This window comes from Brassica napus, chromosome A7 (assembly GCF_020379485.1).
Source record: "Brassica napus cultivar Da-Ae chromosome A7, Da-Ae, whole genome shotgun sequence".
Lineage (NCBI taxonomy): Eukaryota > Viridiplantae > Streptophyta > Magnoliopsida > Brassicales > Brassicaceae > Brassica > Brassica napus.
Window position 1 is genome coordinate 26935068 of NC_063440.1, and position 21082 is coordinate 26956149.

Below are 21082 nucleotides of genomic sequence, written 5' to 3' on the forward strand. Positions count from 1 at the left end.
AGTTAATTACAGATTTAAAAATAAATTCAACAGATATATACACTCCACATCATAATTACATGGTAAGATCAAAGTGGCGTAGATAACTCACAATCCACATGCCTTCCCCTTCCCATGTGATTTTCTATATTTCCATTTCTACCCCTTATTTTCCTCTCCACTGGTCTTTTACCCCGATTTTCTTACACCCCCTCCACTCGCCTTTACTATTATTATTTACCCTATTTTATTATTTCTGTACATTATTTACCTAATTCACGTTTACATATATCATGAAGCATCAATATATGGGTCAATATGGATGGTCATCGTCAAATTTAATTTCTACTTTGCCTAGTAGCTTCATGAAGGTTGTGATTAAAAAGTTTTTTGTTTCTCTTATACATGTGCCATTGCTCGTAATTTAAAAATGGACCTACCAGCTTTTATATATATACAAAAGTTAATACCAAGATATTTACCCTTTTCAACTTCTTAATGAATCCTATATGTGGACCTAGCATCAACCCTTTTCTCCTTTGTTGAAAACTTTAAATCTTTTAATTAATATGTAGGCAAACTCTATTTTCCTTAATTAATTGCTAGCCTTACACTCGTATAATTGTTAATCTTCTTAGTAGCAGAATCTATTTATTTATTTTATTCTTTAACTTATACAAATATATGTTTATTCTCTGGGATGACTTATGAATCCTTAAATATTGCTTTCATTTCTGAATTAGTTTTGTCTGCTATGTACAAATTATTATATACATTTTGCTCTATGATATATGTAGGTAGATCAAATAACACTTTTTATAGAGGGATGTAGACATGTTAATCATCCCGACGATCGAGTTATCAAACCATCCATCCACTTTCACATTGTATCTAGGTTTAGCTAGTGGTATAAGTATTCGTTAAGTAAGCCGCATAAATATTCGATTCTAGTTCAACTTAGACTTTCTATAAAATGTAAATATCTGCTGGAGTATATGTACTTTAAGTTTGTAATACTACTACAACCATATGATAGTTTTTAATATGATATTTTGCATGAAGAAAATCAAAATACCCAATATATATGTTGGGACTTGGGAGTCTATTAGTCTACAGATACATTTCACTGTTTACGACTCTTTGACGTTATTGGCTAGCATTTTTTATGTGCAAATGTTGGTGCCATGTTGGAAATTCAGACAGGTGAGTAGATTATAATTAGTTCGGACCACACTGACACATAGGTTCATGTGTGTGAGTCATACTGTGGTGATTTTCCGTGCACAGGCATATTTGTGTGTTTACGTGTGATTTTCCGTTCGAGTAATCATGGTAACTAAAGCTGAACATAATTGTCATCTAAGTTAATACTACCATTTTATATTAAATGTTGTTGTAGAGAAATTTTTCCGTTACAAAATAAATGTTATTAATTTTATTCAGCAATTTTTTATTGGTGAAAATATGATTAAGTGTATAGGTAATTGTGTTTTTATGAAAAAAATATACAAAATCAATTATTTCTTTAATTTGTGTCCACAGATCCAAAACGACACTTAAAATAAAACAGAGGGAGTAGATTTTAAATTAATACTACTAAACTAGTTTTCTTTTCTTTCTCAATTACCTTATAGGAGGTAAAAAGTTGATGGGAATGAGATATAATTACAAACATTTTTCACTTTCGTATTGGGTGTAATTACTGTAGTAAATTCTTCTTGTGTAATTACGAATAATTTTATTTATTTATTGAGTTTGCTACCGAGTTCTTAAACTGTCATTTGAAAATCTAGATTCCCAACAGTGTTTTAAACTCGCCATTTTGAAAATTACTAGTCATATATACGGATATAAAGTTACTAAAGAATAAAGTCTTTCTCAATTATCTTATAGGGGGTAAAAAATTGATGGAAGTGAGATATAATTACAAACATTTTTCACTTTCGTATTGGGTATAATTACTGTAGTAAATTCTTCTTTTAAAATGGGTCCATTGTTTCTTACTCAATCCACTTGCATGTTTCTTCTTCTTCTTTCTTTTCCACTTAAAATTTACTATGGCCCGTTCCTAATTAAATTTACACAATTTTGAGGCTTTTTGGTTCTCTTTGAACAAAAAAAAAAAGATTCTCTTTGTACATTATTTCTGTTAATTTTATTTATTTATTGAGTTTGCTACCAAGTTCTTAAACTATCATTTGAAAATCTAGATTCCCAACGGTGTTTTAAACTCGCAATTTTGAAAATTACTAGTCATATATACGCGGATATAATGGTACGCAATCCAATACTATTTCTGAGACTATTATGGGGATGATTGGTAAGTACTGTAGCTTTATATTTTTTGCTGTAGAATTTAATCTGTAGATTTATTTGCTGTAGCTTTCCTTGCTGTAGATTTCTAAAGCACTAATTTTTTGCTCTGGAAATAAAGCTCTCTACAGCCATATTTTGATTTTGCAGAGATTTTTTTGCTGTGAGTTTTTTAAGGAAAGCAAAGCTCGATTGGTTGAGATATATAGCTGTAGACTAAATTTTGGCTGTCCAGAGCATCTACAGCCCCAACCAATCATCCCCTATAATGTTTGTTTTCAACTCCGAAGTGCACTAACGAGAAAGACCCACGACAGATAAATATACTTTTTATTATTAAGTAGAATAAGATAAAAATTGTAACGTTAGGGCATCAGTGAACCCTTCATGGGATTCACACAGATTTCCAAAAAAAAAAATATTAAAATAATGAATAGTGTTGAACTCCATCTCTTTTCAGTTCTTCCCACTGAACCTCTGTCCAACGAGTTCAACACTGTAGCGCGGGTCCCACGACACGTGCCGGCCCGCGACTGGTCCGATTAATTATTATTATTATTATTTTTTTTTAAATAAAAGTTAAACAGAAAAAAATAATTAAAAAATACTTTGTGAACCCCATGGGAGGGGTTCACTGATGCAGATGCTCTTAGAGTCGAGAGCCATGCGAGAATCGAGTGGCTATTATATCATTTCGTAGAAAATCATATTCAATGCTTTTAGGAGCTACCAAAAGGATGGTCCCTGGTTTAACATTTCAATACATATTCATGTAATCCATTAAATATCCAAATCGTTTACCATGTACGCTGTGCTAGATAGGCTGACGACCATAATTAGTTTGGATACAATTCTTGCTCTCTTTGATGATTTACATTTTAGTATTAACTTCAAAACTACAATTGTGTTAGTAAATTAATATTATGGAAAATTAAAAAAAAAAATCAAGTGTCTGGAGAAAAAGTATTTGATCCATTCGAAGAATAATAAATTGAACAACTATTATTAAAAATCAGTTGTTGCAAACCAACAATAATAATGTTTAAAAAACAATGTTTTCTGTAAACAACAAAAAATGGTATACTACGATTATAATTACTACGTAATTTGTAAGCTATAAAGGAGATAAAGAGTCTGATCCTCGCTAATCTCAAAATTATGTTCGAGAGTTTTGTTTTAATTGATGCTTTATTCGTGTGATTTGTTCGTTTTCCCCTTACATATTAGTAAAGGGTCACGATTGTTAACCCTAATTGCACCTCCTATCAAAATCAACCAGTATACATATTTTCTCCTTGTAAATATCTGCAATGCATGTCCTTTTGCTATATATGTTGTCACACTCTAATATGTTGGGTCATTAAACATAGACCCCTTAAATATACTAGACTTGACCTAAAGCAATTTGTTTTTCAGTAATAAAATAGAAAAAAATGTAAATATAATTTGTTATAAACAAAAAGATAGAAAACATACAAAAATGTTTCACATGGTATGTATTTTTTTTTTCTGAAAAGACATGGTATGTATTTGTTCCACAAGGTTGTATATTCATGGTATTAACTTAACTATTGAAATTGATTGTGTTGGTCGTCATGTTTTAAGTGATCAAATTATTGATTTAGTTAATTAGTTAAATGACGGCCGTCAAATCGGTTCAATATGATACAAAAATTAATAAAAATATTTCAAAATAATAATATAACGCCATAACGGAAGCTATGTATGGCCTCAACGGGAAATGGTGACCATTTACTTCAATCCCGAAAGCGACTTGCATCTAACCACTTCCCTTCTAACATCCCTCGTCATTTATATTTTTTTTATTGCTTTCGTTTGGGTTATTATTATGATTTTATCAAAAAACATCATATATCCGGATTGATTTGAAATCAAGCCCGTGTTTATAGAAGACTGTAGGCGATCAATACTTGTGGCGATTAGAATAATCTTTGTATGTGAATGTGAGGGGGACAAATCCAGATCAGTAATCAGGATGGATTAGTTTATTAATGAATTATTTTAATGTTTGAACTAAGAAAACAATAAGTAAATAACACTCAATGATTAAAGGTCAATGGGATCCACGTTAGGGTCAATAATGTAAATTTAACCTTCCGAAAAGCAAAGTTGATCCCCATCTCCACCTATCTTTTTTACGGTTTACCTCTCTATTATTAATAAGATATATAAAAATATCATAAACTAAATATAAGTTGTGATGATGTCTAAAACATGTAGGTTTGTTTAGACACACTGTATATTTTTCTTTCAAATATTTTGTTTTATTGTTCGAGTTGGATTTCAAATCTTGTATACATATGGCTTTAATATGATTATATGGTACTGAAACAACGAATGAATGTACGTTGAGACTTGAGAGTAATAATAAAATGAAACAACTTCGAAACTAAAACAAAATACGTTTTTGCTGGACGGACAAAAACTAACTAATAATAATCACCACCGTCTTTATCCGCAGCTGTCAATAGATGTCTGTATTTTTATTATAGATATATATCTGTAATAAATAACTTTCTTCAAAGAAAAAAGAATATAATTGGTTTAAGAAGTAGTCCCCCAGTTTCCTTCGTATATACTCATTATATTTCAAAATACATGATATTTCAGTTTGATGTACTTAAAAAACAATTTTAAAATTTTAAAATTATTTAACCAATTATAAAAATGACTGTAAAATCTGATTGATTACATAATTTTCAATGAAATTAAAGATAATATAAATATAACAAAACATCATCAATTTTAAAACAAAAATTATTAGAAATATTTTCTTAAACATTATCTATTACGAAACTGAAAAATGCCTTTTTGTGCTTACTTTTCATCATTACACATACAAAAAATGATACATTGATACTCTTGATTTTTACTTCACATCCCCCATCTGCTCTCTTTCTTTTCCTTATTTACTCATTTTAAAATCCAAAATTTAATCTAAAATTAGTTTTATATGCTATATTTATTACACTCAAATTTAGTATATGACACGATAACAATAATACAAATCGCTATATTACAAATTATAACCATACTATTTATTAGTTTTAACGTAACGCTTTTCCAGACTATATTTATTAAATATAATATAATACTTTTTAAAAGTATGTAAGTAATTTATTATAATTAACTATATTAAATATAAATCTTTCTGTAAAATTAAAAGATGATTTTTTGGTCAACTAAAAAAGATTGGCAATATATTTTTCTATATTTCAGCTAATTTACCTCTGTATATATATATATATATTATTACATGATCTTGAAAGAAGCTACTAAATCTCATTTATTATATATTTTCACATTGATACGGTTCAACTTAATACTAATCATTAATGTATTACTTTGTAGAAATACCAAAGGATCATATGATATGATATTTGCTTATTGGTGAGTATTAAGTTTAAAATTGCCCAAATATCAATCTTAATCACACATTTCAGTATAATATTTTTATTTCGGTAGTAAGTAAATACCAATTTACCCAAAACTGGGAATATAAAGGAAAGAGAAATTTTGAAGATTCCATTTTGGCTCAAATAAAGAAAAAGAATCAATAAAAGGTGATAAAAATAAAATAAAATAGGTAAAAGAGAAAGAAATATATAAAAATATTTATAGAATGGCTCCTTGAGATTTACAAGCAGATCCCATCACCAGAAAAATTAAAATAAAATAAAAATATAAAAATTAACTTTAGGTATTTACAAAACTCTTAAACTCCATAAAACCCTGCGCCTAGAGATTACACTACTCTTCTTCCTCATGTAAACTCTCTCTCTCTCTCTCCCTCTGTACCATTCTTTTCCCTTTCTTCTATGAATTTTAATTTTTCCCTTTTTTAATTTTAATTTTTTTCATTTCTGTAACTTCTCGTCAAAGACAGAGAGGGGGAAAATACAAAAGAAGTGAATAAATTAAAAAAACTTAACGATGGAGTTTGGTGGTGGTACTACTACAACCACATCCGCACCCGCAGAGGCGCCGCCACCGCCACAATCGAACGATGCGGCCGCCGCCACAGAAGCTGCGGCAGCTGCAGCAACGGTTGGAGCGTTCGAGGTGTCGGAGGAGATGAACGACCGTGGTGGATTCGGAGGAAACCGGTGGCCGCGGCAGGAAACGGTTGCGCTGCTCAAAATACGATCTGACATGGGAATAGCGTTTCGAGACGCTAGCGCTAAAGGTCCCTTGTGGGAAGAGGTTTCAAGGTGCGTTTCCAAGTCGCGATTTTGTCTCTTTTATTACACAAAGCTTGTGTCTTTTTTAAGAGTTTAAAGATCTGGTTTTCTATAGAGTTTAATTGTCCCCAGATTCGGTTTTGGTTCAGTCTTTTCTTCTTCTTCGATAGTCCAATTAGATTTCTGAAATTTATCGATGTGAGATTCAGATTCGGACACGACAGTTCTTTGAAGTGTGTCTAATCAAAATTTCAAAACTTTAATTTTAATTAATTTTAAGTGTTAGTTTAGATAAAATAAGTTGGGTCATGTTTTATTCATGAGATTGATAGAAGGAAGAGTCTATCACAAATTCAAACTCATGCGGATATGATTGATCCACTCTCTCAACTATATATCCTCATTTTACTGAATTTATTATTATTCAGACAAGCAAAATTCGTGTCTTTTTCATGAACAATTCAAATTGTTAATTGTGATTTTATTTTAATTTTCAGGAAAATGGGGGAACTTGGTTACATAAGAAACGCAAAGAAATGCAAAGAGAAATTCGAAAACGTTTACAAATACCACAAACGAACCAAAGAAGGTCGTACCGGCAAATCCGAAGGCAAAACTTATCGCTTCTTTGATCAGTTAGAAGCTCTCGAGACTCATCACCAACCGCAAACGCAACCGCCGCCTCTACGACCTCACAACAACAACAGCTCCATGTTCTCCACTCCTCCTCCGGTAACAACAACTATTATCCCCCCGACTACTACACCTTCGTTTCCAAACATCTCCGGAGACTTTATGTCGGATAATTCGACATCTTCTTCGTCTTCTTACTCCACTTCCTCCGACGTGGACATTGGCGGAGGAGGGAGGAATAAGAAGAAGAGGAAGAGGAAGTGGAAGGAGTTTTTCGAGAGGCTGATGAAACAGGTTGTTGACAAGCAAGAGGAGCTTCAGCGTCAGTTCTTGGAAGCTGTTGAGAAGCGTGAGCGCGAGAGAATGGCTAGAGAAGAGTCTTGGAGAGCTCAAGAGATCGCGAGGATCAACCGCGAAAGGGAGATCTTAGCTCAAGAACGCTCCATGTCCGCGGCGAAAGACGCCGCAGTCATGGCGTTTCTCCAGAAGTTCTCAGAGAAACCGAATCCTCAAGGTCAGCCGCAGCCGCAACCGCAACCGCAGGTTAATAACAACAACAATCAGCAAACGTCCCAAACGCCCCAACCGCCACCTCCTCCGCTTCCGCAGCCGACCTTAGACACTGCGAAAACAGACAATGGCGATCAGATCATGACAACTCCGGCGTCTGCTTCCTCGTCTCGGTGGCCGAAAGTGGAGATAGAGGCGTTGATAAAGCTGAGGACGAATCTCGATTCAAAGTATCTAGAGAACGGACCAAAAGGACCGTTGTGGGAAGAGATATCAGCGGGGATGAGGAGGCTAGGATTCAATAGGAACTCAAAGAGATGCAAAGAGAAGTGGGAGAACATAAACAAATACTTCAAGAAAGTGAAGGAGAGCAACAAGAAGCGCCCTCAAGACTCCAAGACTTGTCCTTACTTCCACCAGCTTGATGCTTTATATAGAGAGAGGAACAAGTTCCAAACCACCACCACCAACAACAATGTAGCTTCTTCTTCCTCAACTAAACCGGATAATTCGGTTCCCTTGATGGTCCAACCGGAGCAGCAATGGCCTCCTGCTGCAACGGTGTCTCAACCTGATCATCATCCTGCTCAGCCGTTGGATCAGAGCTTTGATGATGAAGAAGGCACAGATGAAGAAGACTATGATGATGAGGAAGAGGACGAGGAGAATGAAGAAGAAGGAGGTGAGTTTGAGCTAGTGCCGAGCAATGATAACAAGACGACGAATAATGTGTGATGAGGATAATGGTTCGGAGTTCGAACAGGATTGGTGGTGAAAGATTTAGTAATCTTTATTTTAAGTTTTGATACAGAAGATGAGAATTTAAATATTGGATGGGGGTGCTTTTTTTATTATCTTTGATTTTTAAGTTATACTGAGAAAAAAAAATTGAGTGAGTTTAAAAATAAATAAATGTGATTATTATTTTTTTTGAGGAAAAATAAATAATGTTAAAAGATGGGGACATGGTGAGATTTTGATAAGCAAATAATAAATAACTGTGACTTTTGTAATATTTTTTTCAAAACCTTTAAATGAATGGTTCTTGTTGTAGATGATGATGATGTGTAGTATTTGTCTTTTTACATGTTATTGTTATTGTTTTGTTCTATAAGTAAGAAAAAGAGTAATTATAAGGTGGGATTTAGAGACAAGAATTACTAATCCTTTTTCAGTGACAGTTTCCTTGGTGAAATAAATACAAAATACTTTATATTATAATTTAAAAGAAACAACTATATATAAAAAAGAAGATGCCAAGTTCACATGCACATAATGAGGGAGAGCGTGGGGTTTGGGGTACACGTGGAAAAAGGAATCTTATTAATCTTTCATCTCCTTCTCTTGTCTTCTTCTCTTCGTTGCCCTAAAACGCAAGACTCTCTTTCCGTAAGGGTACTTTCGTAAATTCTAGTTTCGAACACATGTGATAGATCCAACGATGTCTATACGACACACTCTTATTTGAGACGATGATTAATTTTTAAGTCCTATGACACATGTTTGGTTGCATTTCCAGATCTGTATTAACCAAAACTTGATGTATCTACCAAATGATCGTGACTCGTGATGTGTGGTGTATACTTTACTAAAGTACACAAACACTCTCTCGTGGAGTCTTAAGGGATTAACACATTATGGTTTTGATTGAGTTAAATAGGTGTTTAAAACTTTTTTGAGTCATCATCTGACTAATTACTCATAACATGATCGAGTTGAGTTCGGTAAATGAACATTCAACATGTTATAAAGTACTTTGCACATGTTAACAATGAGATCTTTACTTAGGTTGTACGTTTAAGTAATATAAATGTATATTTACTTGTAGATTACAGAACTAAGATGCTGCTACTAATCATGATGGGTTACTCCAGTTCATATCATATATTAGCTGTAAATGAATTGATTTTTTTCTATTATACTACACATTTTAATCACTAATTCAGAATAATCACTGAATTCAATAAGTAAAATGTTTGTTACTTTGCCACAAATATCACATTCATAGTACCACTTTTCATATTTACAGTAATCACTTTTACCTTCACTTTTTTTAATTAAAAAAAAAATGTTCGTTACTGCCATTAGCAATGTTTACGATAGCACTGAGAGATATCAAACCATAACTAATTAACTAAAATATAAACTTCCCAATCTTTGCATTAACAAGTTAAAAAATCTGTCAAGAAGTTGATAACATAGTTAGCCCTTATCTTAACTTACATTGTAGGGGTTCGAACCAGGCAACCTGCAAATGACATGAAGAAATCTGTCAACAAGTTGGTTAATTTCATATAAATTTTAAACATATCAAGATTATCTTATGACCATATAAAAATCAACTAATTCTTAGTTTTTATTAAATACTCTCTCTCTCTATTACATTATACATATTTAAATAAATTCACATACATTAAAAATTGTATTATATCTTTAAGAAATCATTTGACAATTTGTATATAAATCAGTTGAAATTTAAATTATAGTTTTTAATATTGAACTGAATATTAAAACCCTAAAACAACAATTACTTTAAAACAAACTGTTTTTAAAGGATAAATATTTTGATCTTTACACTGAAACACTATCAACTTTTTTTTCTTACATTTGTCTATGACACTTTACAGCCTTGACACGAATCTACAGTCTCCTGCAACCTTCGAAGAAAGGAACACTACCATTTCACTGTAGTTGTAATTTATTGTTCATCTCTAACATTACATTATATGACTAGTGTGAGCCCCCTTTCATTTGTTTGGTATGTGTTATTGTTTATTTACATTGGATAACAAATGCAAATTATTATGCCTACGTTTTCTTTTTCTGTAAAAGTATCTTCTCATTCTCTCAGCGCATAAGCACGTCTCAGTTAAATTGTACCGTTAAAATAAAAGTATCTCATTAAATTAGATCGAAAGTCGGAGTTCAAAAAATGATTAAACAATGCAGTAAGTAGATTTTAAAGTACACAAAAGGATATGTTGAAAATATATGTCTTTAATTACTAATTAGTACTCCTTCCGTTTTAATATACATATATTTTGTGAAGTTTGGTTGTTTCACAATAAAAAAATGTTTGCATAAATATATAACTTAAACTTTATTAAAAATTTGTCAATTGATTTTTTTATAATTAAATAATTAGTTTTAAATGTATTTTACTGATACTTTTGATAAAATGTAGTTCTCTAATTAGTATTTATGTATTGGGATAAAACATTTTATAATATGAAACATAGGAAGTAGTAATGAAAACTAATATTGAAAGTTGATGTATGAAATATTTGCACGTCCAGAAATTTCTATATGTTTATTGGATGTTATATCGACCTTATTACTCACTATCAATGTCTACATAGAGTTGTAATGAGATCTGATGTAATTTTGACTTAGTCCCGCTTCATTTACATATTAGTTACAGATTTACAAAGCGTGATAAGAAAAAGAAAAAAAAAGTGGAATTTGTTTTTCAATACTCCCTCCGTTTTTTAATATAAGTCGTTGTAGAAAAACTTTTTTGTTCCAAATTATATGTCGTTTTCGATTTTCTATGTAAAATTTATTAATAATTAATATTGTATGACCAATGGTAATATATCTTTTATTTTTCTATTGGTTGAATTGTAGTTAGATAAATAATTAATGATGTTTTTGTTTAGATATATAAGAAATTAATGGTTTTTTTAATCTACGTGCATAGCTGTACAACGACTTATATAAAAAAACGGAGAGAGTATTTATTTATTTTGGCTACTCAAAATATCCATTTAGAAGTTTTTAATATTTTGGTTCCATTTTGACAACTGGAGTTTAAATGTTTTTGGAAATTGGAATGTATTAACGCATTTAGTAATACTCCTATCTATTAATTATCCTTGTTGAGTTACACATTTTAGAAAGTTTGTTTACCAAGAAGTTTTATATACCACGAAGTTTTGAGTCTTGATCATAGTTTCTTTGGATAAAGATCCACCAAATTATGTAAACTAGTTTAGATCCATTTTCTTTGGAAGCTTCTTCAGCACACTGATAGAGCCACATACATTGCGTAAACTAAAATTTGTACTTTCTCAAAAAAAAACTAAAATTTGTAGGATACTTTTTTTTGTAAAGTACAATAAGATAATGACTCTATAATCAATTATACAAATATATAAGATTATTCGTTCTGATGAGTCATTATTATTGCAAGAATATACCAGGAAATTTGTGTAATGCGTATTAAGATGATTTTAGACCATAGATATGTAATGAATTCGAACAATTTGTGGCACCGAGTAAGTACCTCCATGAAAAGCAATCAACAAGTGGACAGCATTTGATCGCTGTATCTCAAAATAATGTTCTCCAATCATTTTTTCCACCCCATTTTCTGTTTCATGTCACCGTATTATTTACTTTCTAGTTCCACAAATGTGATTTAGTCATTATATTAAATCAGTAATGATTTGCACTAGAAAATAAAAATAATATATATGTTCATACATTAGAAAAAGATAAAATAAAGAATCTAGATATATAGTTTGATGCAGCAGTCATTTTAGGATCTAACCCCAAAATTTTAATTTTACAGTAGATACAATATATTGTTGCTTTTTGGCTATGAATTTAAGGTCTAATTGTAAACCATTTTATATTAATTTTCAAGATTTTATTCTAGCTATCAATTCAGGTTTTTGTCAAAAAAACGAAGTTTTTGCTGATATTAATCACATATTCCATTTATTTATATTTATCTTTTCTCTTTTATTTCATGTATGTTAAGTTTATATTTATTTTTTCGCTAAGCGAGCTGAATTCGAATCCGACTATACTCAGATATTTCTAACACGTGGTCACCGGTGATTTAACATTTTTTCATCGGGGAATGGTTTACCGTTTTTTTTAATAGTAGATGTTTTGACAAAACCCATTTTTGATGGAACCGCATCTAACAGTGGTTGAAACAACTCGCAAAAAGGTTTGCAAAAATATAAGTTGTCAAAAAACTATATAACAAGAAATAAAAATACGAAAAAATGAATTTTGAATAATTCAAAGTAGACATGTAAAAGAGAAAATGATATGTGAAAAAGAATGGTGGCTACTTATTTGGAACGGAATCTTCTTCTTTTTCTTTTCCCTAAATGTTTATAGTTTCCATTTGCATCTATTTTCTTGAGGAGCTTATACAATGATGGTATGTATATTTATATATAAAAGGGCAGTTAAAAATGTTATATAATTTATATATACATTTTAACAAAGAAAAAATATATAATAGATATGTTAAGCATATTTTCCAAACCCTTTCAAATGCAATAGGACGTGGTCTTATCCTAATTTATAAATACTTGATCAAAAAAAAAAGTTATCTTATAATCCAATTTCAATTCAAGACATTATTAAAAATATTTCTGTAATCAACCTAAAAGAAGTGACATCTGAAAAGGAAAATGAATATTTTTGCTATAAATGGTTTTTCGAGAAAATGAGTTTGCGCAAAGCATAATATCAAAGTTAGCTTTTACTTTTGTTTTGACATAATAAACGTCAATATTTGGTGGGAGGACAACAAGAAGTTTTTCACTTTTTAGGCAAATGATTTCTCATGGCGTTGAGGAGCCAAAGTCTATCGTGTAAGACTTTGAATTATGGCACGGAACATACTAAACCTAAGATTTTCGCAGCTGCAAAATTTACATTTATTGCTTATTTTCAGTTAACAATTTTAAAATATCGAAAAATAATCAAATAATGTATAAATCTCATAAAACAATAAAATTTTGTTTATCATCGATTTTGACACACAAAAATAAGATTAAGAGGAAGGCATAATATTATTTTACAATATATCCTTATTATTAACTTATAAAAAGATTCATCTGATATACTCTAATTTTTTGTTAATTAATATAATTATACTATATTTCAAATTTTCTAAGATATAAAAGTTTTAGGTACTTATTGAGTAATATATATATATACCATTCAGAAAACTTATGCACTTCATTTACCTCCATGTCTTTTACTCTTTTTCTCAAAAAAAATGTCTTTTACTTTTTATGTAATTTTCCTTTTAACTTATCATTTTGATTGGACAGTCTTATTAACTCTACTCGAAATATTACAAATATAATGTAGTCTTTTCTTAGAAAAAATCACTGTACTAATTCGAATATAATGTGTTGTTGGGTCCACCTCGTGGTATGTAGGCACATATTACAGAAAGAAACGCACCAACGCCATCTAGCACACGGAATATACGTTTGCTGAGATGATTTAAGGTAATTCACATACTCGAAAATTATAATGGGAGAAAAATACGAAGTAAAAATCGAGATAATATTCCAAAGAAGGTAGAATGATGAAAACGACGACCCAATTTTAATTCGTAGGTCCAAAATTTTATTAGCTTTGTAGGGTAGCCATGGATATAGATGTATGATTACCCTTGGCTTCTCCCTACCAATTGAGCCAATAAGTATTCAAAATTCATCAGTTGATACCATTGAATCTTGTGGCTCTATATAATAAGATAGATACACATGGTAATCTATATATATCTACATTTAGAAATATATGTATATATAAAAGCTTATTATATTAAATACCACGAAAAGGAACAATATAACTAAAATCAAGCCATTTACTTACATTTGTTGTATATGTTTTATTTTCTTCAACCCATTGTGAAATTTAACAGAAAAGTATATATAAAGGTAAAGATTATAAAAATCACTTAGGTGAAAAGATTATTGTTTATGTCCATTGGTGAAGATGTTTTGTTCAACACAATCTCGAACTCACTTGTATCATTGTCTCCTTCTCCTTCTTCTTCTTCATCTTCATAATCATCTTCTTCACTCTCTCCTTCCTCCTCACCTTCTTTGTTACCAACTTTGTCCCTCCCATCAGTCTCAAACTCAGTTTGAGTTTCTTGTGGAAGAAGCAACTGTCTCTGTGGGGTCACCATTAGAGGCAACATTGGCAATGCTCCATTCTTGTTCCTCTCATTGTACAAAGCTTCAAGCTGGTGGAAATAAGGGCAAGTCTTGGAATCAAGGGGTCGTTTCTTGTTGCTCTCTTTGACTTTCTTGAAGTACTTGTTAATGTTTTCCCACTTCTCTTTGCATCGTTTTGCGCTTCTATTGTATCCCAATCTCCTCATCCCTGCTGATATCTCCTCCCATAATGGCCCCTTTGTACCGTTTTCTTGATAGTTGGCTTCAAGATTCTTCCTTATCCTTATTAGGGCTTCGACCTCGGTCTTAGGCCATCTTGAAGAGCTAGGAGATAGCGAATGGTTCCCCATCTTCATTGTTGCATCTAATGGAACCGGCATTGGCTCTTTACTCTCAAATGTTATTGAATGTTGTTCACTTTGATATTGTTTCCTTTGAGGTAATTTTTGATTCTGCTGCGGTTGCTGTTGTGGTTGTTGTTGTTGTTGTTGTCCTCCTCCTCCAGAGATTTTGTGTAAGAAGGATATGATGGCAGCGTCTTTAGCTGCGGCATTAGACCTTTCATGGACTAGTGTTTCGTGTTCTTTATTGATCCTCGCTACCTCTTGGACCTTCCAAGCTTCTTCTCTTGAGATTCTCTCTCTTTCTCGATTCTCCAAAGTTTCCAAAAACTTTTTTTGCATCTTCTCTTGTTTCTCCATCAACTCTTTTGTCAACTTGGTGAACAATCCTTTCCAGTATTTCCTCTTCTTTCTCGATCTCTTTTCTTGATCTTCTTCCTCGTCAGATGCAGTAGATGAAGAAGTTGAGCTCGAGAAAAGATTCAGCGACGAAACATTGTTTAGCAAGTCATTCGAAGTTGGTTTAAAACTAGTATGATCAGGTGTAGTTGCATGGTTGTTGCTATAAAAGGGGAAAGGTGTTGTTGGAGGCGGTTGCTTGGCTAGGAAGGTAGGGTTTGTAGCGATGGGTTTCACACTAACCTGATGTTGTTGATGTTTCAACGGTGAAAGAGTCTTTTCGGTTGATGGATGGTTAGAGCTGATCCAGGGTATCAAAGAAGTGGTTGCGGTCGTGGTCGTGGTCGCTGCAGGAGATTTTGCGGGTTGCGACTCGAAAGCTTCTAACTCTTCGAAGAACCGGTAAGTTTTGCCTTCAGATTTACCCGTACGACCTTCTTTGGTACGTTTGTGGTACTTGTACACGTTCTCGAACTTCTCCTTGCACTTCTTTGAACTTCTCTTGTAACCAAGCTCCATCATTTTCCTATTTATTTATCAAACAATAAAACACGTAAGAAACAAAAAAAATATCTTATTTATTGTAAGATATTTACATGTAAATTTGTAATTAGTATATAAATATAATTAGCTAGGCATATAGGAAATTCAAATTAAATTACCGAAAATATGATATCATAGTAACATAGACATATATGTATCCATAAATATGTAAAACGTATATACAGGATCATAAAATTAATTTTGTTTTTCAATAGTAAATATGCATGTAACATAAATATAAAAAAACCTGGAGATTTCTTCCCATAAAGGAGCTTTAAGAGTAGAGTCACGAAAGGATTTATCCATCTCCGAACGTATCTTCAAGAGAGCTAAAGTCTCCGGTCTTGGCCACCGGCTTCCTCCTCCTCCTCCTCCTCCACCGCCTACTTCGTTGGTTTCCTCCATCTTCATATCTTTCTCCTCCTCACCCAAACCGCCTACACCGCCACCGGAGCTATCTAACAGTCCTGAAGAGTTTCCAGACATACTTAAAACTTTAGTTTGGATCTCCTCAAGGATATTTTAGGAGAGTTTGAAGAGAAAGACGAAGTTTGTGGTTGAATTTTCTGTTTTTTTTTCCTTCTTTTCTATTGTGGTTTTATTATAGGGGTATTTAATTGGGTGGGATGGACCATTTATCTAATTTTATAAATATAATACATCGTTTGTACGTGATATTTATTTTGTATATATATTTTTCTTCTATTTCACACAAAGAGGAGTGGGACTTAAAAAGAGAACTTGTTTCGCTTTCCTTCTGTCTTTTTAAATTTGGGAATCTTCTCATTGCTTATTAGAAAATTTTGGTACCAAAAAATAATTTCGTATAAAATAAAAATTTTGTATATTTTATCTCATAAAGGTGTATGGTTCATTGTAACATTTGATTAATGATTGCTTGGTCAGACTTTTCGACAATAAAATTTTCAGAAACTCTCGTCATGGATTTTAGTACCAAACTAGTTAAAAAAAATTTAAAGTTTGAAGTGAATTATATGAACTGCTAAACTGAATTTCGCAAACATCAAAATTATGATCCAATACTACTAGGAACAATTCCTCTCACTATCGATTCATATATTTTTATTATAATTATATAAAACGTATTTTAACGTTGATGGATAATTGGACGGCATTAAATTACTGTCCCACTTAGCCACTTGTGACCTGTGAATTATGTAGTTTTTTTTTTCTTTGTTACACATATTTTAGAGAGGTTTTTATATTTGGTTACAACTTACAAAGCAAGTAGAGTATATTCATGGTAAATAGCTAAATAAACAATCAAAATGATGATTCGCATTGAAATAATATTATAAGATTGTGAGCTGTGGAGAAGCCTAAGAATATTATTACATTAGTGTTTTAAATGATTGATATCATAATGGATGCTTTCCGTTTAAATTATTGTATATATAAGTGGAAAAATAATCAAAGGTAATCAGCAAGAACAGCTGCAGATAGAGACGATAGGGATAATATTCGTTTAGCGTGGGCCCGCGTGGACCCAGATAAGCTTCTCACCGCCGCTGGATCAAACCGCAAATTATTCACGTCACCGACGGTAATTTACTTTTTTACCCCCAAATGTTGACCTCTCTAATCTAATCATGCAACTAGTTTATGTAACCAATAAACCCCACGTCATTGTGCACCGTCTATATTTATTATGATATTTTTCTTAAATAGAAATGGTGAAGCATTGCATTTTTATGATTTTTATTGACGATTTGAGGTAGAAAAGCGGTGTAGGTGTAATTAATAAATGTGGAAGCTTTGATGTAACATCAAATTACGGTATTAAATTAGACGTGGAGTTAGATAAATGTCTAGGTTATAGTATATGGTTATTAGGCGGATATCAACGCATTTATGAGAAAAAGCAAGCAGAGACATGATTTAGTTAGCTTATGACCTACCTTATTTAATGGTATTGAAATATTCCGGTGCCTAATAACTGATCATGTATCTTTTTACGTAAATATTTTGTTGTTTCTTCCACAACCGCTAATTATAATTTCACTTTTTAATTCATTTTTTCTTGTATTTTTCATGTCATATCAGTGAAGATCAACGTGTTTTCCGCTTGTAGTCACATATATATATCTTAACTGGTAACATAAATGGTAAAAACAATCAAGCCTACTATACTCTTTTACAACAACGAACTTACACAAAGCGTAATATCTTGAACTCTTTCTTGAACTATTTCTGCAATTTTAAATCTATTTTTGGCAAAAAATCGATGAACTTGCTAAAACTATAATTTAATTATTTGTAGTTATTGACGGGCTCGAGATAGTTCATCTGATTTATTTCTATATATAGTTCCATCTACTTTATGTTTAAAATTAATGATCAGAAAATATAGTTAAAAAGAATTTCTGAAATTCTACTTTATAATTGTGATATCATAGTTTTGGCATTTGTCTAGTTATGGCCGTATAATTTTATGTATAACCATGAAAAAGACAACTGTATAAACATTTGGGAAAGTAATCACATTATAGTTATGGAGATGTCTTGTTTAAGTATAACAAAACATTAATAGGAGAATGGACAATCTTACTGTCAGTTTGTTTGTTGTCTGAAACACCAAACTCACCCTCTTTATTCCGCATTTCTCTCCTCTCTTTTTCGTATTTGGTTAATAATCATTTTAATTACTCATACTACAATGATTTTATTTCAGAAAATTATATTTTATATTCCAATTATTAATTTCCTTTAAAATCGACAAGCGGATAAATAAAATAAAAGCAGTGGTTACAATGAGCTGGATTCAGATGTATTTCCACTACGTATGGCTCTGTAAAGTGACCCAACTTGATCCCTTTCTACGTATGTATACAATACGCCGCTTATACTTTATATATACACAAAATATATATAATTGAGAGTACATTAAACATGTATATACAATGCATAATAGGAAAATAACCAAACGCAAGTAGTGAATAATGTGATCGTTATGACCTCTCTAAAAAAAAGTAAAAATAATAATGTGATCGTTTTTTTGCCGTACGTAAGTAAGATACAATAGTTGACAAAAAAAGATACATGTAACAATAGAAGCTTATATTAGGGTTAACTTTCGTTCATGGTATAATATTTAATAAAATTCATTATATATCACCGAAATGGCTGATGAATAAGACAAAATTGTTTTCATTAAATATCACCGATCACCTCCTATTTTGCGAGGATGGTACCGATAGTTTTTTTTTTGCTAACAATGGTACGTACCAATAGTTCGAAGTTCTAATCACTCCATAAAGACTACCTGTACTCTCCTTTTGCACAATCGATTTGACATAACAAATTAAATGTTGCTATTTTCTGCTATATTTTTGTATATACCTTTTAATTTCTATACGGCCAAGTATTTGTATAATGATCCATTAATGTTTTTAAAAGAGATCCAATGTTATAATTTATTTATAGGATCAAACCAAAAGCGATACGTTGCGCGGCGACACCAACCTTACGCGGGAAATCATGAACCGTTAAAATAGTGTGACGTGTCAAATTAGAGACTGTACAATCTGTCTAACTCGTACAATGGTTGATTTTGCCGGTACGTGTAACATTTTCTCGCGGCTTCGATGCTGATTTTTACCACGTAGGATTATTATTCCGCTTACGTGGAATTTTCAAGCCTTTTTCTTCTGTCCGAAATAAATTACTTTTTTTTTCCAACAAACCATGTGAGAGCAAAACAAAGAAAAATTAAAAAAATTCCTTAATATAGCGAAACCACTTTATTCCATTTGACAATAATATCACGTCAAGAAAATAATTCCGTGGTTCGTGGACAATTAATTACATATATACTGGATATATATTCTGGTAAAGAAAATAACTACTTGGTTTCATTTTTCATTTATATATAAGTTGCTAAGAAAATATTTTTTAACTATGAGTACTCAAGTTATGAAGTTTGTAAAATAGAAATTCTATAAATATATTAAGATATTAAGATATGGTCAGCCTCATTTGTCATGCCAAGTTCGTTACCATCCATCGTTATCGGCCAGATCATTGTCAACTATAATAATTGGAATAATTGACATATTTTGATCTTACCGTAACCTTGCTTGGCTTGATCCAAATAAAAAAACGTAAACTACAATAGAAAAAGATATTTATTAGAGGGACCCATTATTATTTTTTATTGGTTTTCTTACAGATAGCACTTAAATTTACGATGACATTCTCTGTTTAGGGTCAATTATCCTGAACATCGTGGCACTTGTAGTTGTGCTTGTACATATCTTCCCACTACGTTTGCTGGGTATAACATTGTTCCAGGAAAATGCTTTTAAGTTTTGGGTCTTCACATATTAAAAGGCCTCGAGAATAGGCCTAAATCATTACGTCCAGTTCCAGTTATCATGGTTTCAAATAAACCTATAATTTTAGAAATATTGTGAGATGAGGGCCTTATAGATGCCTGATGGGCTATTCGATTTGATTTTTTTTTTTTGCCTAAATTTTATGGTTTTTTTTTTTTTTTTTTTGAGTTTTCGAAAACAAACTGAAGCTAGTTTTTTCTTTTTTTTTTGCTAAAAAACAAACTGAAGCTAGTTCCACTCGAATTGTTCGAGTTATTGTTTATGGGTTTTGGTAACCTTTTCACATAATTTAGAATAACTTACATATATTGAACAAAAAACAAATAGTAAAAATGATACTTTAATGGCAAACAACGAAACTGTGGATACATGTCATCATCACTTGTAATAGCAGACTCGAGAACATCAACTACAAATAAAATGATACCAAAAACGACTTTGAAACAATGTAAAGAAAGAAAATGACAAAGACAATTGTGAAAAAAACATTAACGCGTTAGATAGGACGGCAGAAAGAGCCAACTACCTCTCAATCAATTATATAACTTTAGATCGCAAGAAAGAAAGAAGATCGGATCAATTTTAGTTAAGACAATATAAGATAGTTAGTATTTTACTTTTTTTCTAAAACAAAAAGCGAAGTATAACACAATACAAAGTGTAACAAGTAAAACGTTTATACTCAACATGGTCTATGGATGTCTTTTCTTTCTTGGGAAATTTTGAACAAGAAAATAATTAAATCGTGGCCAAGTTATCAAGCTCATAAGTCATAATCATTAGAGATTTGTTAAGAGGAACGAAAATAAGAGAGCAGAAGTGAAATCGTACATCTATTTTAAAAGAAACACAATTGAATCATC

General features: G+C 31.5%; 2 protein-coding genes across 2 annotated transcripts; one reads left to right on the forward strand and one right to left on the reverse strand.

Moving 5' to 3' along the window:
• Window positions 1-6051: 6051 nt before the first annotated feature.
• On the forward strand, window positions 6052-8567 carry LOC106354646 (trihelix transcription factor DF1-like). The gene is made up of 2 exons (XM_013794637.3): window positions 6052-6524; window positions 6992-8567. The coding sequence occupies exons 1-2, from the start codon at window positions 6247-6249 to the stop codon at window positions 8370-8372; spliced, it is 1659 nt and encodes a 552-aa protein (XP_013650091.2). The 5' UTR covers window positions 6052-6246; the 3' UTR covers window positions 8373-8567.
• Window positions 8568-14201: 5634 nt separating this feature from the next.
• LOC106354645 (trihelix transcription factor GT-2) lies at window positions 14202-16617 on the reverse strand. Its single transcript, XM_013794635.3, has 2 exons — window positions 16112-16617; window positions 14202-15847 (listed from the first exon to the last, which is right to left on the reverse strand). Exons 1-2 carry the CDS (start codon window positions 16348-16350, stop codon window positions 14359-14361), a joined length of 1728 nt encoding a protein of 575 aa, XP_013650089.2. The 5' UTR covers window positions 16351-16617; the 3' UTR covers window positions 14202-14358.
• Between the last annotated feature and the right edge of the window lie 4465 nt (window positions 16618-21082).